This window comes from Lampetra planeri, chromosome 13 (genome assembly GCF_965212315.1).
Source record: "Lampetra planeri chromosome 13, kcLamPlan1.2.h2, whole genome shotgun sequence".
In the NCBI taxonomy this organism is placed as follows: Eukaryota; Metazoa; Chordata; class Hyperoartia; order Petromyzontiformes; family Petromyzontidae; genus Lampetra; species Lampetra planeri.
In genome coordinates this window covers 3,913,812-3,940,930 of record NC_136119.1, presented here as the reverse complement: position 1 = coordinate 3,940,930, position 27,119 = coordinate 3,913,812, and the positions used below count along the sequence as shown (strand labels likewise).

The following is a 27,119-nucleotide window of genomic DNA, read 5'->3' as shown; positions in this document are numbered from 1 at the left end:
CCTGATAAATAATGTTGTGCATCAATGACGCTCTCCTCTATAAAATCCATGGCAGTATTATATGTACTTACAGTACTGTATATACAGCAGAAATCCGTTCTGCATCTCCACATACAATGACATGTGTTAGTCAATTATGCTGCCTATTGGCTTTCCAACCAATAATATCAAGCAGCATTTAAGCAAGCAAATCCCTAGACTGATTTCAACCTTCTGGATGTCATCATCAGCGATGCTTATTCAACAAATGTTGCCGGACAATACGAGTCTGGAAAGCCAAAACTGCATAGGCTAATGGACTAAACATTGTTTATTATGTTCAAGTTCAAGTTCATTTATTAGGTATAGCCCTGTGAGCCATTCGGCTCTTGAATCGGGTGCAACCGCAACAAACAAAAAACAAAAACATGTGGAGACACAGTGGAGTTCAGCGTATAGATGTTAGTCTAAAAGAAGTACACTGGTGGTGTGATGTCAAAATCAGCAATGGGACAACAAAGCAACCACTCCAGCCACTTGTACTTTTCTGGCTTGTCATGTTCACTTCCCCACCTGGTATGAAGGAGGTCGTGGGTTTGAACCCGACCTTGACACCTGTACATTTGGAATTTGCATGTCTCTCTCTCCCCGTGGTCACGTGGATTTTTCTTTGGGTCCTCCGTTTTTTCCCTCAACATTGAGAAACATGTATTTAGAGTATTTGGTTGCATACATTTCCACATGATAAGCCACTTCGCTGAGCTATCATTTGTGGCCATGTCGCTTCTCAAAAAGCTATATTGTTCAGTGGGCCTTACGCGGGAAAAAAGAAAATTGTTTAGTTTTAAACAAATGCTGATCCATAATTGGATTACCAAATGTTATTTGCAATGCTACTTTGGGCCATATATAGTAAACCACTATTCTTTGCTCCTTCAACGGAGTAATAGCAAAACTACATGAACTCTCTTTCCTGAAGCCCTAATGCGACTGTTAGACCTCAACATTGGCATTCACCTCCTGAACATTCAGTATTGCCAGACGCAATAAAAGAATTGGCAAGCGTTCCCCGTATTCACAATGGTAAACTTACGCAGACAATTAATGGGCCTCCCTTCACATATCTGTCCTCTGCACGTACAAAAAGGTCAAAGTATGTTTTTTGGCACAATCCCATTAGCCACAGGGCATTCTCGACGTGCATATCAGCAGCATTTGTTCAAAACAATAAATTCTGTATCGGTCTCGACACCTAATTTGTCGTCAGGTCGCTTCCGAAAAATGAGATGAAAGTTCAGTGGGCTTTAGCTGGTAAGATAAACAAAAGTAAGTTTAGTTTCAATTTGGAGTTTTTTTTAACTGACGTTTACCTTTGCTATAATATGCACTGCAGTCTATTGTGTTTTGTATCACATTCGTTGTTGTAACGTCCTAACCCGCCCTTACTGGACATCTACGAATAAAATAACTTCACAACTCATCGGACTCCTCCCGTATTAAAGAAATATTCAGATTCTGATTCAGTGTCTCATCAGTGACGAACCTCAACAGCACCATTGGAACCTCATTTGCCAGAAGAAAAAATATAATTGTTTTTTTACCCTTTTATCTGGCAACAAAACTGACACCTTTTTTTTACAAAGCGTCATGTTTGCATAGACCACAATACCTGCAGTCGTAATGCAAACAAAAAACATAACTCTGATAATGTATGCACTTTCCTTGAAGTTGATTGGTCCACACCCGAGAGAGCTTTCCTTAGAGCCTAGTCTCACATGGTGTTGGACCAGATGACACCAAAAGGCGCACAACTCAAAGACAATGCACCATCAGAGTATGAGAGCTCGGGGTAAGCATTTACACCATTGGAACCTCATTTGCCAGAAGAAAAAATATGATAATTGTTTTTTTACCCTTTTATCTGGCAACAAAACTGACACCTCAACAGCTTCACCACTCCCCCCCATTCCCCGGTCCTCTCTCACTCCCCTCCACCTCCAACCCCCCCGCGAGGTGGGCGCGAGTTGGTAGAGTCCGGGGCTCGACTTCCGCTTCCTGGTTTGAACGCTGCGCGCCACCACTGGCGGGAAGGCCTCCGCAAGCTCAAGCAGTGGCAGTCCGCTACCTTTTGCTGCCTCTTGAATTTATTTTTTTACCTCCTTTCTCCTCTTCACGCCTCGTTAGTCTTCAACTCCTGCCGTGCACATCTTCGCCACAACCTATTTGCTCTCCTGCGTAGTCGCCTCTGAATTCGCCTCGAGTCGTGTGTTCTGCTGCTGATGCCGTTCACTCATTCGATCTCACGCCGTCGCTGCTTCAATCTTCACTCGTATTGACGCTTTACTTCTCACTCACGTGTCTATTGCTTCACTTTACTCATTCACCCCTCCTCCAGCATCCCCCCCTTTTCATATTTCCACCACTTTGCTCTGAATGCTGTTAATTCTCTTTTTATTTTAGCCCTTCGCTGCTTTTATTTAATCCAAATTGTTTTCCTTTCTCCTCATTCTACCTCGCCCCCACCTCCGATCGCGCAGACAACCGATTATCACGGTTGGCTGTGTACGGTGTGAAAGAAGTTCAACACACGCATACGTACATACATACACCTCTCAACTCCACCTTTATGTTGACAGGTCTCAAGAGAAATGAGCTCCTCCAGACCTGACCAGCTGCTCATCGTCCTGTCCATCTTGGAAGGTAGATGATGTCCTCGTGTGTGTTTAGTGATGTTCCTTGTCCTCTCTTCTCCATCCCGCACCTCCGATAAGCGCGGTTGGCTACGTACGGTGCGAAAGAAGTTAAACGTACATTCTTAGTTGAACAATTCAGTTCAACTGTTACGTGTAAATTGTATACAATGTAATGTTACATGGTGAACTTACGCAGACAAACATTTTAAATGTTATGTGAACGGATATACGAATACTGTTTTTGTCCGTATTCTGGTTTAATTGTTTAAAGACATTTAACGCATACTGTGCATAGTGTTTTGTTAAATGCTTTTGACAAATCTGTTATTATGTATGACGTTAATTGTAATGGTGATGAAACGTTTAAAAAGTACCCTTTGTTTTTTTTCGGTAAAGTCACGTATGTAAAAATTGTAATTCAATGAAAACGTGACTACCGAAAAAAACAAAGAGTATGAATCCTTGCAGTTACGAAAGCTTCAAATCTAGAGTTTAAAAAATAGTTTTTGAAAGTTTGTTTATACAGTACACGGACTTTGATGTGCTTTGCTTATTTAAGCCCAGGGCTCCCTGGAACAAGATACAAAAGTTATCGTATCATTGGGCTCTTTACCTGCTAATAAATATAGGTCATCAAATTGACACAATAAGTGCAAAATTACGATGTTATAGAGTTGAGTGTATCTTTAAAACAAAAATATACAACGGTTTTCTTTGAATGACGATGCTTTTTAAGAGACCGGTTATAGTATTTAGTTGAGCAATGCGGTCTTAATGCATGACGTTCTTATTTAAAGCCATGAATATAGAAGGGGCTGAAACGTTTATTCTCGGGCCATGAATAGCGGCCACGGTAAAAACCACACAATGTATAAATGGTTGTATTGTATACTGGACGATTTTACACGTACAGTACAGTTTAACACGTAGGCTTTCGCGACAAATATCCATAATAGAGGTTTTTGGGCTAGATCGCGTAAATATATAAATGTGTCGTTAAGGAACGAAACGGTAAGACTTCTCCACAAATCTGGCTGTCGCCTTATGAAGCTAGTTGTAATTACTGGCGAAACGTCGTCCTCAGTTTGTAAATGTTGTGGCTTGTCTCTCCAACACACCGGTTAGTGCTGTACTAGTGACGAATTGACATGTTCTGTTTACGTGACAAACCTTACTAATTGCTGTGTCAGGTGGTGGCGGGTTTAACGACACATTTATATTTACGCGATATTACCACAAAAAAAAACCTGAATTATGGATGATATTCGTCGCGAAAGCCTACGTGTTAAACCAAATACATAACCCTTCACCAGCATGCTTGAAGTATAGCTGAAATACGTGGGGAGCCCTTAGTTCAGCGGTGGATTGAAAAAGTCCAGAACAATACATTGCATATACTGTAGAGTGCTGTAAATAAAAATAGTGACCAAACTAAACTGTCTACACGATAACTACGATTTGAAAACTTTAAAAAGTGACCCACAAAGAAATCGTATACAAGCACAACTACGTTCTCATGCCACACATAATACAGATATGTTTTAGTTCATCAGCCTACTGATATCACAGACCAATTTGACTTGGCATCATTTGTTCAAGGAAGGAAACTGAATTTGTTTTAAGCAAATACATGCAATGCTTATTGATGCTGAATTGGGTCTCAATGAGTGATGCACGTCTGCTGTCTACTGTATATATAACTTATACTGGTTGGAACCTCCTGGTTACGCCAGCCCACAGGGGATTATTGTGTCCGTCCGTCGTGCTGGGTGGGGAGGGTGGGGAGGGGCTTGGTTGGGAGGGTGGGGAGGGGCTGGGTGGGGAGGGTGGGGCTGTGTGGGGGTTTGGAGGGGTGGGGCTGGGTGGGGAGGGGCTGGTCACCCCGTGGTGCCCTTATAAAACTCAACGTTTAGCCTATTCACGCCGGCTTGTGCCCGCCCTCACAGTCGGGCATATTTGCGGAATACACCACGCCGCCGTTGACCCTGGCCATTGACCGGGCAACCCAACGTTCCTACCAGCTCCCTCCGCAGGAATGTGTTTTCGCACCATACATTAGCCAACCGTGCTGGGCCCTCTACCATAACCCACCGTTGCTCTTCTCCCTGCCTGTGCCCTTCCCATGCCCTTCCTCTCTTCCCTACCCTGCCCCATCCAAGGGCGCCGCTTTCCCAAGCGTCTGCGGCACCAGCTCGTGGTGGAGGCCAGGTTCGATGGCGAGAGCCTCTTCACAGACCCCGTTGAGCACTTGGAGCAGCCCGAGTTCGCCACCGAGCTCGCCTGGGAGCTGGACCGCAAGTCGCTGCACCAACACAGGTACAGAGAGTACCTCCAAACACCTCGCCTTTTGTCCCACCATCATGTTGTACGTTTTATAATTAAATTAGTGCGTTTTAGAATCATAATATAACTCAATACAACCCTTGAGCTTCCTCTAAGGTTGTCCTTTGGCTATTAACCTACTGTGGCGAGATGTTAACTGACTCTTATACAGGAGGTCGTGGGGGTGATCCCGGCTCTGACACCTGTATATTTGGAGTGTTCATGTTTTCCGCGTGGTCGTGTGGATTGTTCTTAGGGTCCTGCAGGTTTTCCACATTTAGAAACACATGTTTGGAGTATATGGCTGCAATACATTTCCACAAGATAAGCCACTAAGTTGAGTGATCATTTGTGGTCAACTTGCTTCTGAAAAAGAGCTATGTAGCTCAGTGGGCCTTACCTGGTAAAATAAAAAATAAAAATTGAGATTACAAAGTCGTACTTAAGATGTCACAATACGGTACTGGGTGATGAATTTATAGATACCGTATTGATTTCAAATGACCCAGCCTCTTATCAACAGTTGACTGAATATTGTGAAAGTGATGGCTCCATATCTGAAAGAATATTGACAGATGTCATATGTTTATTGATACTCGTCGGTGACATGTAGAGAATTTGAAATACAAATTAGTATTCGCATTCATTTCACCCAAGCTTATTTGTGAGGTATTTATAAATTGATTACCCTGTGTTTTTATAGCTGCTAGCCCAGATAAAGGTAAAAGTGGGTAGCAAGTCAGACCAGTGCCTTGAATCATCCCAGCCTTTCAATAACATAGTCATTATCATCAGCGATGTTGAATCCAATGATGAATAAACACCTCCCCAAGCCGTCACTATCTGTCATGGTCCTGCGATGAAACAACCTCTCTAGCTCCTGCACACGAGATAATTTCATCACTACATCTCGGGAGTAGTTATCCTCTTGGGCCCGTTCCGTCCATTGCTGTCACTGATATTAGTCTTGATCACCAGCCATCATCCCTTCTAACGACACATCCTGCACAAGTCTCATCACTTTTGTAAATGGTAAACATGATGTATCCAAACTAGATTCGAAGCTTTCGTGACTGCGGGAATTACTCTTTGGTTATTTCGGTAAAGTCACGTAGAAAGAAAGTAAATAAAATAATAATAGAATACGACGTTTCGATTGCAACACAAGCAATCATCATCAGGTAAGAATGAATGAGAAAACAAACATAGTAAACTTAAGAATATAATGCAATACAACACAGAAAGTCGGCTAACACAACAGTCAACACTCTACCTGGTTGATTACGTTCTTCCAAAGATTTCTAAATTTGAGAGAGAGACAAAACACAGACACGGAGACACAGACATACACACAAGCAGATAGAGACACAGAGAGAGACACACAGAGAGAGACACAACATAGACAGACAGAGAGACAATGCCTCTGTGTCCTTAAATAGAGAGGGGGGGGGGGGCAGAGAGAGAGGGGGGGGGTTGGGGTAGATAGCAAGGAGAGAGTTGTGTGGAATTCCTGCCCATAGCGGACGGAGGAGAGACAATGGACTTATAAACAAACAAGCACGGAGTTGTGTGGAATCCCAGACCAACTGTTGCATGTCCTCTAATCCGTGTGTTCCTCTTTCTGTGTCTCAATGTAATTCCAATTATGCATATCTCCATCACATCCTTTTCAGTTAGCACCCATTGCATGCATATGACGCTGTTTCGTTATAACGCTCTTTGTCCTGGAGTAAAATCCCTGTGCGGATCAATCCTTATATGGAAGAAAGCAGGTGCGGCATTGCCCCATAGGGGCTTGTCATTAACCATATGTGGTCTTGTGGTACCTGAATCGAGGTGTCAATTGTTTAAATTCTGCTCAAAGTCGATCCAACAGCCACGTTAGAGTATTGATTCATCGAGGGTTAATCACTGCATAAATGCATTGGCGATCGATGGATCGAGTAATCCCATTTTTTAGTACTGTATATCTTCCCGCGGAACATGTGTTTTTAACAGACGGTGGTTAATCTTACACAAGCTCTGACTGAATGCACTCCTCAGTACATAACTTTTTGTACTTTTATGTCATCAATAAAATAAATAGTTTTTATTTATAAAATTCTTTCATACATATGTTGCGGTGCAGTTTACGACTGGCTCACGCCTAACAGTTGTTACGGGCTTACGCCTAACAAGGGACTCCACTAGCCTATAACTCCCTGGGGGTAGGGTACTGGGAAACCTACCACTCCGGCATGTCTCGGGCTCTTCCCACTGCACCGGCCGAGGGGTAAACCAACTTCGGCCGGCCGGGTGAAGCAGCCACCCTTAGCCCCGTGTTAGGTTCTCCTACCCCGGGTCCCAACTTTCACTCTCTCTCCTTCCGGCTCTCCCGACGACCCCGCTTACGTCACAGGACTCCCCTTAAATACCACCGTGGGACATGACGTCACCGTCCCCCAAGGTCCGCCTGACGTCACTCCCTGCGACGCCACTCCCTCGGGAGGCGAGCGTGACGTGACGTCACCCACTACTCCTCTACACATATATCATGTGTACAGTATCATTATTATGGCTATTATTGATACCCCAATGAAGCCCTCATATATCGCCCATAGGTAAAATGTGGCGGTCGGGAACGCATTTCCATTGGAACCATGTTATAATGACCTCGTATAGCGCTGTTTCCTATATAGTATCCTGATTCTCAAGAATGCATCCTGAGCGCTATAGGTGGTATGCCTGTACATTGAGATTCTCTATTAATCTATACGTCACAGCTGTGCACCAATCCCATGTGACCCCCCACCCCACTCACCTCTCCGAGCCCTATAATCCCATGGGGATCTGCCTCCTCCAACAGACAGCTGGTTAAACCACATCGCGGTGAACAAGGCTCACTAGTGTCTGAGTTCGGCCCAGGGCTAATCATGGCGAGCAGTTGAACAGCCTGCAATCCCACAACGGGGGGCTTCCCGAAAGAGCTGGGCTGTATTCCTTGGTGTACCTGAAATGATGGATGATTTGAGCCGAAGTTGCAGTGTAAACCAGTAAATGTAACAACTATTCCCAGGCTTGAGCAGTAGGGATAGTGGTTAGGATTAGTATTATAGGCAAGCGACTTGATATTAGCATCGTTTTTTTTTTAAATACCTACATCCATCACATTATACTCCAGCATCACTTCTTGCAATTACTCTTTTCCATCAGCTGCTGCCCACTTGCACCAGGCTTCTCGTCTACGTGAAGGATGATCACACCTTGACGTTCCTGGAACGAGGCTTGCTTCAGAAAGAGGGTTATTCAATACTGTGATCATAGTCACCACGTTTATTTTAGTGGTTATTTTTACAAAGTATTTATGAGGGTTGGAAAAATACAAAGATGTATTGATTATGTGCTATTGTTTAAGCCTGCAATATGTGCATAGAATTGCACAGAAATTGATTGTTATTCACATACGTAATATTTAACTGGTTCACGTGGCCCCTTAAGCCATTGGAGGTGATGCCATTCTCTGCATTGTAAAAAAAAATTGGATTCTTGAATTACAATTAATTTCATGACCCGAAATCACAACAATGTATGGAGTCACCGAGAGATGGAGGGGATGAATCATTCCACCCTTACTAGTTATACCATTGAAATATAACTCGTGATGTCCTATTTCTTTTTGAGTTGTACCACATGTTTGGCATTATATCCAACACTTCACCCCCCATGCTGGGAGCATCTCCATTTCCTACTGGAGCGAAACGTCAGACATCAAGGACCGAAAAACATGCAGTCCTACCAGACCTGCATAGCTACAACTGTGAAAACAAATGCAATCGATGTCAACATTATTTTTTTTCACTTCTATGAAATTTATGATTTAAGCTACTTTTCTGCTTGTTTTTTATTTGCGGAACAATGGCACATTTAATATCCTTTTTCCAGGCTGCAGAGGACTCCGATCAAGCTGCAGTGCTTCGCCGTGGATTCCCCATCTGCAAAGGAGCCGGTTGGCTACGTGGTCCTTGATCTTAGGTCCGTTCAAGAAAAGCCGACGGTAAGAGCCTTATTGTGTTGCAGTGGTTAGTGCGCTGCATTATGAATCCAACCACCTGAGTTCAATTCCAGGCCACGGCTAAAATTGGGAAGTGAGTAATATCTGAATGTGTCCTCAGGTCTCCCCCCTTCACCAACTTGTGCATGGTGAAGTATGGTCAACAAACCCCATGACTGACACAGAGTGGGGAGGCTTTCATCCAACAGTGGATTGACAAGTGACTGTAAATGATTATTTTTACAGAATTATAGTTTGGATTTGCATGAGAAGAACAATGTCCAGGTTTTAATCTGTGGCAAGTAAAAGGCTACTATAAACTGTTTATACATTACTGAAAGAATTGTAAAAGTAATTGACAGACCTCATGCGCAACATTTATGTAAATACTTTAGGCAATATAGGATCTCAGAAATATTGAGTGAATTGAAGTTTGTGCCATGCAACAATCAAAGCTAAATTTGCCTGTGACCAATTTACCCTGCAATGCACCTGATCTTGTCAGATTTCAAAAGCGAAACACGGTTAAGCCTGTTTATTACTTGGATTTGGAGACTAGCTGGAAAAATCAGGAGTTGCAGGCTTAAGCTATGAGGTGTGCAATATATGCAGGTACAGCAGTTAATTATTGAGTCTCTCTGTTGAACTTTGAGTGTTACCGTCTCATATGCGTTAGGGTTTCCTCCAGATATTCTACTTTCCTCCCATGTACCAAATATTCACAAGTGAAATTGGCCAAACATCACATTGCAGGACCTTGAAAGAGTCTTGACAGTTCTTGGATAAATGAAGGGTATACCATTACATTAACATTTTTGAATGACTATAGTATAATTTATAATTGTTCAAGGTGTTTTTTTTTTTTAGCACAATCTGTTCCAGAAAAACTGCTCCTATAAATTTAAGTTTTTTGCCATTTTTGTTGTAGGTACGGGCTACCAATTTATCTTTTCATGCCAAAGCCAAGAACAGAATACCATGCATTGTTCATTCTGTTTTTACAGGGACTCTTTATTAGTCTGACAACTGGTGCCGCTGTCCATGATTTCTTTTTTTATTTAGAGGAAATAATTTACTTGTAAAGCATTTCCGTTTAATATAGAGGCAAACAAGTGAATTGCTGTAAATAATTTTAATCACTTCCAATATCATCATCAACCATAGTTAATCCACTGTCAGATGAAGGCCTCTCTAAGCTGCCATTGTTTTTCATGATGCAGAGATGTAAAAATCCACCTTTCCATCTCCTCAGTGGGTGTACTTTCATACACATTCCATTCCTTGGCTATCACATCTTTCACTATTGACCATTGCTATTTTCCCTTTCAGCCATGATGTGTCCTGTCCAAACCCACTTATTTTTATTCGCAGTATGAATTGTCTTTAACCTGCGCCAAGTTCTCTAATCCATGCATTCCTCCTCCCATCTCTCATTGTAATTCCCAGCATGCATCTGTCCATGTATTTTGTGCACTTTTCAATTTTACCTTCCATTGCTCTTTGCTAAATGATCACGTTTCTTGAAAACGTATGTTATAGTGGGTAGAATGTGCTGCCAGTTAATATTTATTTAAATATTTTTAGCCACCCAAGTGGTACCCACTATTGAGCAGCAAGTATGCCAAGACACGTCCAGAGCTCCGGATTGGGGTGCTGCTGGAAAACGACTCAAAAGCACAGCCAGACGCATTCCGGGCCAGAGACGCTCCACCGAGAGACGGTATGTGAACTGTATTAGCAGTGTGCATACCAACAATTCCCGCCCTTCATGCTTTGCCACCGTGGGCTGCCCTTTTTGCCCATCGTCATGTAGGTGAAGTATTTCACATGGTGATTTTTTTCAGTAAAGTCACGTACATAGAAAATAAGAATAAAATAAATTGAATTTAAAAAAAGAAAAACACTGATGTAGACTGTAGCCTGGTTCTTAATCCGAGTGAGTACTGGCAATTTATAATGAAGACTAGCCTGGTTATTAAGTTTGGTGAGTGTATTGGTAGTCTATAATGTTGACTGTAGCCTGGTTCTTAACCTCGGTGAGCATACTGGCAGTCTATAATGTAGACTGTAGCCTGGTTCTTAACCTGAGTGAGCGTACTGGCAGTCTATAATGTAGACTTATTATTGGTTCTTTCAGTAATAAAAAATAAATACATAAAAAGAGGTAGTGCTGTGGCAAAATGTCAATTAAAACGAGATAGTCTTGGATTGAACCCTGGCAGGCCTGCATCAGATCATGTTGGCTTTTACAGAGCTTTCCAGGAGCATCTGCTGAAGGAAATGCCATTGTCATGGTTTTTTATGTTCACTAAGTAAAGGAATACATTCAGGTTATATATAACAATTAATATTACATTTGTAGTGACTGGGAATGTCAATGTGTGGTGCCGTGCTTGCGAGGCCACGGCGGGATGTCTACTGTTGTGTGTACACCCTGTACACGGGGTGTAGTACCAGCCCTAGTGGGGGTTGGGTGAGCGCTGGTTAAGCGCGGGGGCACCATGCACAGCGTGCGGTGCGGGCTCCCATTGAGAGAGCGAAAGAGTGTCGGCCAGCTAGGGTTACGTTGGGGGCATGATACTCTGGCTGACCTGGGGACATGTGACCGGATGACACTGGAGGGGGGCCACCGGTGGAGGGGGCCAATGGGTGGTCACATGGTCCGGGAAGAACTCTCGAGAGCCTTCGGGCAAGGGGTCGAGAGAGATCGAGAAGGTGGGCGGGGCGAGAGGCGGAGCCAGCCCCAGCCCGGCCCGATATAAGGGGGACTCTGTAAGGGGCTCGGGGTTCTTACTGTTGGAGAGGCAGGAGATTCACGTCAAGCTTGAAGAAGCCTCCAGCCACACGGTCCGGGACCCAGCTTGTGGTCCGGACCGGGATAGCGGAATCGTGTCTAGTTCCGCCGTAGCGTGGTTAGTTGGGTGGTCACCACCTGAGAGTATGTGGTGTTAATAGCCTGGAGTATGTTGTGCAAATAGTTTAATAAAACGTGTTGCTCCCTAAGACAATGTCTGCGACTCAGTTGGACTCGCTATACATTACTTAATTTTACATGCTTGAATATACCTGTGTGTAAAATATTGTGAGTTTTCTTTTCCATTTAACGGTATTTAACCATTAATGCTAAGATAAATATTCGTAAAATATTCTCTGCGCCTTATTTTACTTTCAACGTGCAATGCTCTTATGTGTCTTTCCTCTACTTCTTTCAATGGAATCTGACAATGAAGCTCTTAAATCACCTATATCTATAACTAAGCTAATGCTTCTTTCTGGTAAGAAACCTTTTTCTCTATTTGTGTTTGCATATTCCTCGCTATGTTGCATATTTCTCAGAACATAAACATGAAAGCCGTACGATAGGTCCTTATCTACATGTTTGACCAAACTTAAATCTTCTCGCTATTGATGTGAACATTTCAGCAAAACCAAAAAATAACTTTTCCTCGTCTTTATTGCATGAAGCTTTAACTTAATGTTATAAGTTAATCACAATTTAGCGACTTAATGTGTGACATTAGCTCTCCATTTTGCTTTGTGGTGTGCAGCACGCATTCCAAACGCCAAGGCTCTGACGGCCGTGCTGGATGAGGAGGAAGGCTTCTACTGGATAGGTCCATCCCGCCAGGCCACTGATGTCTACGTGGTGTCAGTCACCATTGCATTTGCAGCTCATTTAGAACAGGTGTGTTTTATTCACAGGGAATTGGTTAGTTAGTCCATTAAGGTTTGGAGCCAGCTGGCCTGTATTGGGCAAATCTTTTGCCCACTTTTCCACCCAGGCAACTGGAGATCACAGACTAAGGTTTTCTAACCTAACGATAAAACTAACACATATGTAAGAATCACCGTTAAGAGACAAACAACTTATATACTATTACAAATTATGAAAATAACAAAAATACGTGAAATATCCTGCAATGAATTTTGGTCATACATGTGTCGGTTGCACATGTAACTTCATGTTTTCAAGAAGACACAACACATGAACAAATTACATTTATAAATCTATGTCCTACGCTGTAGGACACTGCCACAGGGTAACAGTTGGCATGCTCCACCTCCAACCTCCCTGAGGTCGCCGGTTCCTTCTGGTGCAGCAGTTGAAACAATGGGCAAGTTAGTGAAATCACTCCCACTTATGCTCACCCATTTCTACATGGATACGTCAACATTAGTCAATTGGCAGATTACGTGTGGTTGAGCAATGCGTGTGTACTCCCACCCTCTCCAAAACGTATGACAAGCGCGAAAGAGTAGGCCAAAATACCCTCTATAATCCCCTTTGCGCCAGGAAAATGGCATGAGCAAGTACTGGCAGGGCTGTACCTGTACCCTTATGCCTAGGCTGTGTGTGTCCTGGACTATCCAACACGAGTTTGAAACTTCATCAATAAGAAACGAGATGTTTATCTTGGTCAAGTAAGTATTTTTGGCAGCCCAGTGACAGAAATACACATCAATATGTAATGCAGTGGCAACACAAGAACACGATGGTCTAGCACCTCGCTGTTATTTAAAATATGTTTTGCTCATGAATAAAACTTCTAACTTATGGTGGACAGCTCAATACATACAGCTTAGGTTTTCTATTAAATAAAAGTTAAATGGGTTTCATCTTCCTTTAGCAGGGATTGTATAACACTGTACTAACAAAACCTCCGAAATGGAGTCTGAACACGCTGCAGTTTTTAGTTTTACTTTCAAGAGAAAACCACCATATGCTGATAGTCCGAAAAATAAATAAATATTTACGACCTCAGATCGTAAAGAAAGAAAAAGCAGCTGCGTTCTTATTTCTTTCTCGCACGGAGAGATAATCTAATTTGGATCTCACCTTGATAAATAATAGGCTTAGAATTGGCTCAGGTGGTAAGCTCTAAAGTGCTAGGCTTGCGGCACCTGCTCTGTAATCATGTGCGTCCAACCCCCGTGCAGCTGGTGCCGAGCAGTGTGCGGCTCCCGGAGGGCAAGCCTGAGTTCTACTTCTACTACACCCTGCTGGGCAACAGTGTCGCCAACGACCCCTTCGCTGACCTCCTGAACCCCAACTTCTCGCCGGAGCGAGCCTCCCTTAAAATCCGGAGCACGGTTGATGTTTTGCAGCGCTACTTTTCCTTGCAGCCTCCAATACAGGTGAATAAGCACATAGGAGGAACAACCAACCCCTCACAATTCACAACTTTGCAGCGTTGTATGTGTAATATTTTGCAACATATCAGTATGAGATACAGATTTACCAAAAGATATTCCGAAACTCGCTGACCATTGTTTAAATAACACTTACTTCTTATGGAGAGGTGAATTCTTTAAACAAAGGGAGGGAGCAGCAATGGGCTCTCCTTTATCTCCTGCTATAGCAAATTTGTACATGGAAAACTTTGAAACCAGAGCACTTGCCTCGAGCACATTAAAACCATCCTTTTGGTTTAGATATGTGGATGACACTTTGGTTGTCTGGCCACATGGTAAAGATACACTTAACGATTTTCTAAATCATCTCAATGCACAAAACCCGGCCATTCAGTTCACCATGGAAATGGAGGTGAATAACACACTCCCGTTCCTGGATATTTTACTTGGGCATGGCCTAAATTGTAAAATAACACACAGCGTTTACAGAAAGCAAACGCACACTGATGCCTATCTGAATGCAAAATCGCATCATCACCCAGCTCAGAAATCCTCTCTTTTCAAGACGCTCATACATCGGGCTAAAACAGTGTCAGATGATGAAAGTCTAGTGAGAGAGATTAAACATGTTAAAGAAGCACTAAGACAGAATGGCTACAATAATGCTCAAATTAACAGAGCACTAAATGCCAAATCACGATCGCAAAGCAACACTGCTGAAAGCGATCAGATTATTAAAACAATAAAAATACCATTTATCTCAGGAGTAACTGACAAATTAGCCCGTGTTTTGCAAAAGCAAAACATTACAGTAAGATTTGGTACAGTACACAAAATTCAACAACTAGTAACGTGCACTAAAGACGAATTACCTAAATTATCAACAGAAGGTGTATATCGGATTAATTGTGTATGTGGCAGATGCTATATTGGACAGACAGGGCGTAACGTTAGTGTAAGACTAAAAGAACACCAGAGAAATATTAAACTATCGCAAACACAACTGTCGGCAGTGGCAGAACATGCTTGCCAACAGGGACACTCAATTGATTTTGACAACGTTGAAGTGTTGTGTAAAACTAGTTACTACTGGCAAAGACTAATTAGAGAATCCATTGAGATTGAGAGAAACAGAAATAACTTTAATCGCTCAGACAGCTACAGGCTTAGTGCGGCCTGGAAGCGTATTATTAAATAAGATGCATTACAATTCCTTATAAGGGAAACAAGCACTAACTGATTATTAATGTAGCATAATCACAATAGAACACATTCCAAATGATTACTAATCTACAACTCGCATTGTAACAATAGCCTTATTACTAATCAAGTATATAATTACAATAACCCCCCCCTCAAATCTTTGCACCTGATGAGTTAATGAGTTAATGATGACGTCACCCTGCTGCTGCTCTATATAAGAACGGGAGACACAGCAGAGCCTCACCATTCTGGCGAATTGCCCGATGATGCTGGATGCAATTACCAGCGAAACGTCGTACTCAAACTGTAAATGTTGTGGTTTCACGCTTCAACACACCGGTGGGCTAAAGCAGTGAACTATTTGTCTTTTGTCAACGTGACACTTTTTTACTGATTGGCCGTGTCGGGTGGTGGAGGGTTACGACACATTTATAAATAACGCGATCTAAACCCAAAAATCGTTGATTATGAACAATATCAGTATGAGTGATAGATATGACTTTATACAATTTTCTTTTAAAACGGTGTGCTAAACCTTGATATTGACATTCAAGTTGTGTGCATTAATCTATGGTATTGCCATAAGATTTCGGTTACTTTAATATATTTTGATCCTGATTACAAACGTGCTTTTGTATCCATTGTTCACGGATTTCTATCTTGACTCTGGCATGTGGCTCATACATTGTGCCTCCAGTACATGTACGCTATTTATATCAAGAGTTATGACTCAGGGATGCTGCCATGGTTATCATGGTTAGCACGCTGGTTTTGCAATCCAGACGTAGCTAGGTCGATCTCTTGGTGCGGCAGCTAAAGCAATGGGCAAGTTTCTTAAATCCCCACTCCCCTTCGATCCACCCAGGAGTATAAATGGGTATACCACACATTCATAATTCATATTTGTCTCTCTTAAAAATCTATTATGAATCATGATGTTGACTGCAAAAACCTCTGTTATGTTCGAGCTGCCGGTTGTGTGTGGTGGGGTAATGTGTGGGTACTTGTGGTTGCTGCCACATCTTCTAAGACTACTCGCCGGAGAGGCTCTGTCCCCCTAATGGAGTCTTTCTGTCAGCAGAGCAAGCAATTTCAGGGCTGCACCTCTATCTCTAAAATGGCTCCACACGTGCTTCTCACCGGGGGAGTTTTTTTTTCCCCCCAAGACGAAATGTTGTATTTTGTGCTTGTGCAGATTCACCTCTGTTGTGGGGAGCAATCCCTAGGCAGCACGGAGGTGTCACTGGAAGGATTAGCACGCAGAGAGGTGGACATGAGACCTGTGACGGTGGAGGGGGTGTTTGCCCTGGTCCCTCCCAACAAAACTAAGCAGAAGATGCCGCCACTCGCTTCCGACGAGGCTCCTTCCGTCGGCGTTTCAGTGACACTCCGGCGAGAGGGTGCTCCTTCTCGGGTACGTTGAAATACAACAACAGTTGGCCAGGTGTTTCAAGAGGTCGGCAATGAGCCAACAAGCACCACAGGGATCCTCCATTTAAATCCAGCTTTTAGCCACCCATGATTAAATGGGTTTTTCGAGTGTAGTAAGTGGATCTCAGCTCATTCACCAATGACTACATAATAACCATCACATTAAATCAGGTTTAATTTAATGTTGAGTAATGTCTGGTCTGAGAATAAAAAATTGGTTTTCCTGCCATGAAATGAATATCTGTATAGCAGGGCATGTGGCAAAGTGTCCCCAGGTGTGGATAAAAGTCAGTTAAAGATATTTCAGAAGTAGTCTTCTGATGTTTGCTTCTGTTCGCTGCTCTTTCACAAGTTATGTACTAAATCTTGATTTAAAGCTTTCGTGACTGCAGGGATTCATATTCTTGGTTCTTTCGGTAAAGTCATGTAGAAGGGAAATAATATAATTTATATATTATTATTTCCCTTCTACGTGACTTTACCGAAAGAACCAATAATAAGTTATGTACTGCTTTGCAAAACTTCTAAATTATACTGTCAATCTTACCATGATACTGATTGCATAATTTGAATAACAAAATCTGTTATGTTCATGATCATCATGGAAAGCAGAAACAAACACATTTGACACTACAAATGGGAGTAAAAACGATACAAAAACAAATCATCTCCTTAAACGGAATCATGTCCCCAAATCCTGAGAGTCACTTTATTGCACGGGGGATGAATCATTGCATGCCTAGTTGGAAAGTAGAGTGCACTGTTAGCACGTGTGGGAAAGCGTGCAGAGAGTACATTCACTGTGAACCTAAAACGGCATCATTGTGCACACTTCAGGAGGCGAGTCCAGAGAATGCAACATCTAAAAAACGGCTTCCAAGCAAAGAGCCCACAAAGCCAGCCTCCCATCTGGAAGTGAGCAAGCAAGCATCTATAGGGGTGCCGCCCTCCCCACCCACCAAACAATCAGCCTCAAGCCAACCCAAAGCACACGGCTCATCCCCTCCGCCAAGTTCTTTCAACTCTCCTGAGTGTTCAGGCCATGGAGGCCAAGCCTCCAGGCCACAGCAGCCCCGGTCTGACCATGCTACCAATGGGAAGCCCTCAGGCCAGCCGAGCCAGGCCTCGGGGCCTCCGGTGGGGCCGGTGGGCCTCGCTGACAGTCGTGGGAACAGCACAGGAAACGAGGGCGAGAGCCTGGAGGATGATGGGAAAGGAAGAGGTCGCACTTCAGGAGGTGAGTGCCGAATAAGCAACTGCAATTATGCCAGTCAAATTGTGACAACTCCCGCAGTGGATGAAACTGACAAAAATGAGGGTCGTGTTTCGACTCAATGTGTGTTTACTTTATGAAGCAAGGAGGTTTGTTATCTGTGTCTTATGTGAAGGAATGCAGGTTTGAAATGCTTTTTTAACATCTTCGCAAGTGTTTTGTGGACTAAACACATTTTAATTGTTTGACGGATGTGACTACCTCTGTATTGATTTTTTACTGAATCTAAGCATGAATTTTCTTCAATAAAACATTAAAACGTGGGGTTAAAATTTTCGATATAATCAGATGTCATATTTGACATATCCACTGTTGAAAAACTGGCCGTGACTACTGCCATACTCTATTACCCCACTTTTATGCCTATTATTTTACATTTATCTTCTCGATTGGAACCTCCCTCCCCCCCTCCCGAAATCATGTTTATCTTTTAAATCACATTTGTTTAATTTCGGCAATGTAAACAATCGCAGAATTAGCTTACGCGTGAACATTTTTGCATTTCTTATTTCTGAAGAGAGTACGAGGGCAAGCGAGCTGGCCTTGTCAGAACGTGTTAGGGTGGATGTCGGCACGACGTTCCACCCAGCGTGCATTGTTCGTACGATCGGATCGCTCCCGGGTCTGATGTCAGGTCTGATGGGATCTCTTGCAGCCCGGGCCTCCAATTATCCCAGTTTTTCAACCTCTGAGGCGTGACTGCTGGCTCATGAGTCCTGTTAGAGCGAATTGTAAACAAATGAAAGAATACTGCAAAAATGTTTCGCACTACAGGAGTGATCGTTTTGTTTTCATATGCCACTTTTCACAACATTTACCAGACAAAACTTTCATAGTTGTATGTACAATAATTGCTTACTCTCTCTGTGAGTTATAAGAACCAATCACCGCTAAACCTTTTGTGAAATTAAATAGTTTGTATCAGTATGGGGACATATTTGTTCATGAATTATGTAAAGTTCCATCTGTATAATTTTATTGTCATAGTACAATGGTTTTATCTTGTGTGTATTTTTTCTCACACGTTCGTACAATATGAGTACAATTTTGGTCACTCCATTAACTTGGGGTAAAGTTAGCGCATTATCTTAAAAAATGCAAATGATAAATATATTTAATCTCACGCACGAATCTGCATGTAACATGATTAAAAAAATATATACATCAATTACCAACATCAATCCACTGCTGAATGAAGGCTTTCCTTCATAAAGCAGTTGTCACCATTTCTTACGGCTGCCACAATGCAACAATCCATCCAGCTCCTTCGCATGATCCGATTTTATCACTCCGTCTCCACGATGGACGCCCTCTCTGGGCTGCTGATGCATGGTTACTTGCCTAATAATTACATCCATAAAATTTTCCACGACACGCGTGCAAAGTGTGATGGGTCTGATGCGCAGGCCCTCTTTTTTTTACACAGCAGGGCCCAAGGAAGCTGCTCCGGTGTCCAACGCCGCTACTGGAAGTGAGTCGGGCCTGACGTCCGGCTCACGCGTAGCCATCCCTGCCACTGCCCACCACATGTGCTTCTCTCTGGACTTGCGCAGCATCCGAGACTTGGCGCTGGACTCTGCTATCAGCTGCTTACTGCGGTCAGAATAGTAATACTAATAATGACATGTTATTTTGCCCTGCTTTGACGATCCACTGCTTGGGTGAAGGTCTCCCTCGTGCCGTGTCGGCGATCATGGGGGTTGTTTGTTTGCTGGTTAGTCCGTGTTGGTGAAGGTGTGGTGCAGAACATGTTTAACATTCTTACAATAACGGTCATAATAATGTCTGTTTAGACCTATATTTTGGTTCTTTAACATATAATGTTTCTGCTACTCAATTTGTAATTATTCTGTGATCGGTATGAAAATAATCACGTTGAGTCGATTTAACTGCATGGTTTTTAGAATTGTTCATTGATTTATGTTTGTGCAATATTTTCGATCTCTCACATGATACAGTTGTTTTTTCTATTTGAATCATTGCTATACTTTACTTGTTTTTCTTTTATAATTTCGGTGACCTGGGCCAATTTTGGAAATCACACTGTCTAGGTCTCTCAAGTTCTCACTTAGGTGAAAGAATTAGAAATAAAATTTGCCCTTCAGTCTGTCAGTCCAGTGACAGATCTTAACCAATTTTGACATAGAGGATCAAGCAATGGCTTATTAAGAAACCAGCGACAGCTGTTGGTGATGAGCCGTTTACCACCTATGACCTTTGCCATAGGTCAAAAATGTGACCAACATTTTCACCGTGCTAACCTAATAAGTGGGGCACCACCTGGTGGAAGAAGTGGTTCGTTGCACCCCGTGTCAAAAGTTACCTTGCAGGTCAAAAATGAAGCTCAACAGGGATTCAGTTGGCTGTTACTCCGCAGTTTTTATAACAATAGTAGTTTTGAAAAAAAAATCAAACCCCTCCATGGAACAGGCTGGTTACAGGCTTGTAGCATAAAAACATCATCACCAAATAGTCGGTTATTTAAAGCATTTCCGAATGGGGCATATTATTGGAGAAATGTGGACCGCAAGCATTTGTAAAACTCCAAAAGCAGCTCATCTGCAAAGTGGCCTGGAGGTGACAATACAGGAAGTGAACCTCTGAACGCATCTGAGTGTCCTTATCACCTTGTATGCATGGATCTCTGGGTATTCCGGTTTTCTTCTACTTGCACACTGTGATTATACACTGTGTAACAAACATTTTTTTTTGTTCCTTGGGTAGTAAGTGTTATTTCCTAATTGCTTATGTCTCAAAATTACAGAAAATGGCTATTCCCCACAAACGTTGCTTTTGCGACCAAGACTGTGAGTGATATTTTGAAATGTACCTATTTTCAATGAGAAAACGTGTGCATTTGTGTCTTTCGTTCACATAAAGTGCTGGTCACAAAAGCAAAGTTTGTGGGGAATAATAGCCATTTTCTATACTTTTTAGACATAAGCAATTAAAAAATAACACTTAGTACCCAGAAACAAAAAATGGTGTTACATAGTGAATTATTAACAATGAAATAACAAAATATACATATTAATAAAAAAATGTTTTTATTGAAACCGATTGATGGTTTCTGAGATCAATTACATTATTATTACTACATCCCTTAATTAATACTTCATTAATGGCAATAAATTGTTAACTTGCGAGTACATTAAGTAAAGTGTGTCCTGACCATCATCTTCATTGTGTATGTAACAGCTGTTGTGGCAACGCTCCATATTGGTAAGTTGATTTTGGAATCAATGTCTGATTCCCGTGTTTCCACCACCATGCGCGCGTGGCTTCCCTGGTTCCACAGGTACTCGTACCCGTTCTTTGGCAGCGCTGCCCCCATCATGACGAATCCTCCGGTGGAAGTTCGGAAGCACATGGAAGTGTTCCTGCCACAGTCCTACTGCATGTTTGAGTTTGCCACCCTACCCCAACAGCTGGAGGACACATTCTACAGGCAAGCCACAAAGCGTGCTGATGCCGGAATTTGCGTTTCTCACGGTGTAACAGGGATGCTTCCGAGGTGAAATGGCTATCACACTGGACTCGAAGTGGTCGCTGCTTCGATCTCCTGGCACCGCAGTTAACACATGTTTCTAGAATCCCCTCTCCTCCTCTGTCCACCCAGCGATATAAATGGGTCCACCGCGGCCGATAAAAAAGACCGGTGTGGTAAAGTGTTAGTATTTCCACGTCTTTCAAGACATCTGGCCAGTATGGAAGGGCAAACCAAAAGATCCTCCAGGGTGGCTTCTGGAGCTTTCTCTTGTAGAGGCCTTCTGCCAGCAGTGGCCTAAGCCGTTCATTTGAGAGGCTGCATCTTTACCTTTTACCCTTGGCAATGTGGCATTGCCGGTTACTACAACACGTTTCGTCACGTGGATTTTACCATTGTGCTTAAACGTGCACAGATGGAAATTTTACTGTGTGCATTAGTGATGGATGTTATGGCTTGTAAAGTTGCAGGAAAGGTAATAAAACATTCCTCCGCCTTTGAATTTGGTACACCAAGGTTTCCTTTAAAGCCTGCTTTCACACTTCATTAACACATGTGAGAGCCAGTCCTTACTTGTTTGCTATGTACTGAACCCACCTGGTTAGGTAACACAAGAACCTCCATTAGATGGTGTTGGTTAGGGTGGTGTGACTTTATTGTCACACCACCCTAACTTGGTAGCAAGCATTGGCGGTCAAGCATTGATGGGCCTCCAAATTATTTGATGTGATCTTATCTCTTGCACTGTTTTTGCTTCTTTTGCCTTTGCTTCATATCCACTCCAAAGTACATTTTTTCCAGTGATGCGAGTGTTATCTTCAGGCCAATGGAACAAATGAGACGGAAGAAGCAACACACACTTATGAGACAGACATTACAAACGACACGAGATAATCGATTCTCAAATAGAATTCCAACACCGAATTGTGACAATTCACAAAATCACGAGCCAGGACCAGCCGGTGGATCGTAACGTGCCAACGCACGGTGGCCCGTGCCTCTGCCCCGCCGCCGCAGGGTGCCGCTGGTGGTGGAGTTGTGGCACCGCGACCGGCTCGCCAAGGACAGCCTTCTGGGCGTGGCGCGCCTCCCGTTGTCCCACGTGCTCACGACGGAACGCGCACGATTCCTGGCGCCCGACGGCGGCCAGTGCTGGAGGCAGGCGTACGGCGACCGCGCGCCCGTGCTCGCCACGCACGGGTGGGTAAGGCGAAGGAGCTGCTTTGAAACCAACGCTAAAAGCACGGGGGAAATAGCCCAGAATAACTCGGGCGCGGACACTTTGGAAGTTGTGGGTAGATGCTGGTTATCGCTTAGATTGCAGATGCATTGTGACCCATCATGTGCTGATGCTAACATACGTCTATGAGAGTGAATGAGCTCGCTTTAGTTAACAGATGCCTATGCAGTGGAGCAGCCGCACGTTTGAAGTTGGGGTTGGGCTACGAGCAAATGGTTCTCCTTGAGCTTATTGGTTAGATTACAGATTGGGCTATGAGCGAATGGTTCTCCCTGAGCTTATTGGTTAGATTACAGATTGGTATCCATGAAGTTGGCCCCACCCACTTCGTCACGGATAGGGGAGTTCTATTGCCTTAAGGTTATATTAAAGCTCCGCATATACTGACTATTGAGCCTAATGTTTCATCATCGCCATTGATGTCACCTTGTTGAAGGGAGAAAAATGCTGACGAAAAAAATACCATGATTTTTTTCAATGTTTATGGCTGTCTCTTTTCCATGTCGAAATATGTCGGGGGTGTCCGGAAAACGAGGGTAGAGAAATTACACTTATCTCGCCTTTGTAAAGGTTAGAAATTAAAAAAACTGTTAACTCTGCACATGTCCCTTCAGCTCGAGTGAAAAAATCGCAGAGTTAAATTACACGATGACTCTCGAAGACCGCGGAACTGTGAAGACCCAGCAGGTCTTAATCTCAGAGCACTCGCAGGTAACCACATTGGTGTGACATCGTGGAGTGCAGTGCAATCAATGTCCTATAGAGGGTGGTATTTTATTGCCAGAGATTACACCAGTGGTTCCCAACCTTTCTGGCCCTATGGACCATTGTTATCATCTCCTAAATACAAACTGCATATCTCCACGCAATAAAACATGGTGTTTTGTAAAAAAAAAAGAAATCATAGTGTCTGCAACAGTTTGGTGGACCACTTCTTATGGCCTTGTGTATGTATGTTGGACTTCTTTTGCACCGTACGTAGCAGACCATCACTGAATTACACCATTACTGGGGTTGCTTGAAAATTACATGTTACGGCATGTTTTTCTTTCAAACAATGGACACTAATGGAGCTGTGTGCTGTGATTTCCACACAGCTTTAACTGTAGGCTCTGGATATACCTGTCTGGTTGCATATAATGTATCAAATGGAGCTTATTTGGATTTAAAAAGATGCACTTGGTATTAACACAACATATAAATATTGTATTTTTAATCCTGGAAGGAAGTTGAATATGTTTTTTTGGAAATAGTTTGAATCCTTTCGATTTTAAATTGAATAAACAATGCATATTCCTACAAAAGTAAATAGAAAGCCTAGTAATTTTTAATCCTGTAAAGATTTTTTTTAAACATTGTATGAATGAATGAACTTAACTATGCTGCCATGATGTAATGCATAACACACTGCACTCACAACCCAGAAGTTGTTGTTTCGATCCCCGGACGTGGAACTTTAAATAATGGTGCAATTTTATAAAATTTCCCCACCTCTGACCACCCAGCAGTATAAATCGGTCCACTACAGTTCGACGATCGGCAGATCGGTGGGGTAAAGTGTGGGCACTCCCACCTCTTCTGAAAGGTTTTGCCAGTGTGGAAGAGTAGGCCAAAAAAAACTTGCTAAGAGGACTGCCTGGAGCTTCCTTTATTGGAGGATCTTCTGCCAGCAGTTGCACTGAGCAAGCTTTTGCACGGCTGTTCCTTTACCTTCCCCAGGAGGAGCGGATTCCTCTCAGAGAGGCTGCACATACCCAGCCCGAGCCGGCCCCCGCCGTGGCGGTGGTCAAGGAGCCCAGGCAGAGCCAGGAGTACCAGGCGGCTCTCGAGCTGGAGATGTGGAAGGAGATGCAAGAGGACTTATTTGAAAACCAGGTACCTAACCCAGCATATATATCCAGCACATCATAAACATTTTTGCTACCATCATAATTTACTGTTCGTGTCGTCCCTCCCATGCGGCACATCTTGACTCACCAGAGCAAAGGATTCTTGCAGATAATAGCTCGGTTAGGTTTCGAAATTTCGCAAATCTACACAATCCACTCGAGAGCTTTGGATCGCAAGCGTGCGTCACCCTGCCCGACTTATAATAGTGCTATCGAGCTTTTGGAATGAACGTTCTTCACAGTTGCTGATTATGCACTGTTTTGAATTGCAAAACCTGGGTGTGCTGTGATTATCTGATGATTGATCACTGCACATAGGTCTGCATGTGATTGCGCAGCAATGCAATGTGGGCATGGAAAACATTTTTTTAAAAATGTTAATCAAGTGCAGCAGTCAATGACTTAACCATTAATGAAATACATGGTACAGCACTGGTGGTTTTCATTATATAACAGAAATCTAAAATGTAATCATTGCAGGGTTTTTCTGACACTGAATAAGTGTTTACCTGCGAATGTAGCCTTGTTAAAAATCAGAAACTGCCCTGTTTTTCTGTGTTGATTCGTAACCTCAGCGCCTCTTAAATGAGCATTATTCACTATAAATACAAACCAGACTTTAAGGCAGGTCCCAGGAATGCCATGCGTCTCAATTAGAAATGTCAATAGCTGTGAGCCGTGAAGTACAAATGCTTCTTGCTTACTAAGGCACGTCGGTACGACAGCCATTTCTAACTTCAGTTGAGGAACTTCATTTTCAAAATGTATTGTCACAAAATTGAGTTCATTTTTTGTTAAACATTTTGTATGAAAATTGAACCACGTGACAAGTGCTCTCACATTATTAGGTGTTGTTTTGCTTGTGACAGACGCAATGAATTGCAGTTGCATCTTCGGCGGCGTGCGATTACCGATCGTTGTCTTTTAACAGCTGAAACAGAAGGAGCTCGTGCACATGCAGGCCTTGGCGGAGGAGTGGAAGAGAAGAGACAAAGAGAGGGAAGCCTTGGTCAAGAAGAAAGTACGTGAATCCCACTGTGTGTGTTTGTTTTCGCGGTTGTGCGTTGTAGCTCTCCTGTGTGTGTTTTTTGGGTTTTGTGCCCATGTGTTGTGCACCATGTTGGCTAACGTTTCGCTCCACGTGCTGAAGATGCTCCCCTGCACGTGGGGCGAAACATGGGACATCTCGCCGAACAACACGTGGTGCGACCCAAAAATGCATCGGGGAGCTATAGGTGAATCCCATTTTGGTTGTAAAGATAATTATTTAGAAATATATATAAAAAATAAAGTGATTACACGTGTGTGAGTCACCTTCAATGAAAATGAGCATCTAAGACGAATAAGCACTTCTAGTAAATGTGCCTCGGATTGTTCAACGCTTAAGCAATTGTGTATTGGTCATAAATCAAGCTAGTTACATCATTGGTGTTTTCCAATTGTACTGTATGCAAGTGAAACTTGGGTGATCAATTAACTGTCGTACTGCAGAAAACAGTTGCGTAACCCTTGGACTACGAGAAGAACCCGTGAAAGTTGACTATCAGAGAGTGCTGGAAAAGCTAAGAGATGTAGCTAGGTGTGATGGAGAAAACGAGGAGACTGTTTGTGTTTTGTCAAGTGGAAGACAAAGGGAATAGAGGATTGATCCTAGGGTCAGTCGGTCGGTTTAATGGTCAGGTGACCGGTCTGTAATGGGGGCTCAGGACAATAAAAGATGGACTGACTCATTTCTGAAAAGGTCTAAAGACAATAGACCGGTCTCTGATGACATCCTGACACAATGATAGACAGAGCAGTCTTTGGATAGTCTTGTAAATGTAACACCGCCTGACAGTTTACCAGTGGTAAACAAAATGCCAAAATCGCACAGAGTGGGGTAGCTTCATCATTGGGGTGGGGGTGCTCGGTAATGAACAGAATGACTGACAGATAATTGTGTTGACAGGTTGCAGAGTATTCCATTCTTGAAGAAAAACTGCGGACGACGCTGTGCGACCTCGAGAGGCGGGAGAAAGAGCTCGTTGCAGGGGAACACGAGGTGGATGCCACATATGTGCAATCCACAGCAGATAAAACCAGCCCTTGGTTGCACCCCTTACACACACAGCTGCTGAACATAACTTCGTGGATTTTTTTTTTTTACAAACTGCTAAAATCCTATCTGTTTTCTGCATTAATATTGTGTTAAATGCACCTGATTTAATACAACTTCGAAAGGTAAGCAGGCTTGAATGCTTAGTCCGTATATGGGAGACTAACTAGGAATTCTAAGTGACAGTAGAACAGCAATGTTTTCTGTAAACTGTGGGATTTATCTGCCTTCATCTTGGCACTCCAGTTAACTTGCGTAACACTCGCGAAGATAATTGGTCAAGCATCCCAACAATGCAGGACTCTCCTGAAAAAAGTCCTGAGACACACGGCGACTTTCCTAGG

At 43.0% G+C, this 27,119-nt stretch overlaps 1 protein-coding gene across 3 annotated transcripts in view; it reads left to right on the top strand.

The window, feature by feature from the left end:
- Positions 1–2,027: 2,027 nt before the first annotated feature.
- The window catches only part of CEP120 (centrosomal protein 120), a 35,992-nt gene continuing 10,900 nt past the window's right edge, over positions 2,028–27,119 (top strand). Inside the window, exons 1-16 of one of the 3 annotated variants that reach the window (XM_078599899.1) lie at positions 2,028–2,158; positions 2,616–2,679; positions 4,832–4,988; positions 8,916–9,027; positions 10,609–10,744; positions 12,573–12,709; positions 13,963–14,160; positions 16,556–16,774; positions 17,629–18,028; positions 19,491–19,662; positions 21,363–21,512; positions 22,569–22,751; positions 23,406–23,502; positions 24,511–24,666; positions 25,612–25,701; positions 26,629–26,721. In XM_078599899.1, the coding sequence (XP_078456025.1) occupies positions 2,628–2,679; positions 4,832–4,988; positions 8,916–9,027; positions 10,609–10,744; positions 12,573–12,709; positions 13,963–14,160; positions 16,556–16,774; positions 17,629–18,028; positions 19,491–19,662; positions 21,363–21,512; positions 22,569–22,751; positions 23,406–23,502; positions 24,511–24,666; positions 25,612–25,701; positions 26,629–26,721 (2,352 nt within the window). In that variant the 5' untranslated portion in view covers positions 2,028–2,158; positions 2,616–2,627. Of the gene's footprint in view, positions 2,680–4,831; positions 4,989–8,915; positions 9,028–10,608; positions 10,745–12,572; positions 12,710–13,962; positions 14,161–16,555; positions 16,775–17,628; positions 18,029–19,490; positions 19,663–21,362; positions 21,513–22,568; positions 22,752–23,405; positions 23,503–24,510; positions 24,667–25,611; positions 25,702–26,628; positions 26,722–27,119 lie in introns of all 3 variants that reach the window. The other 2 variants (XM_078599900.1, XM_078599898.1) reach the window with 2 other exon arrangements.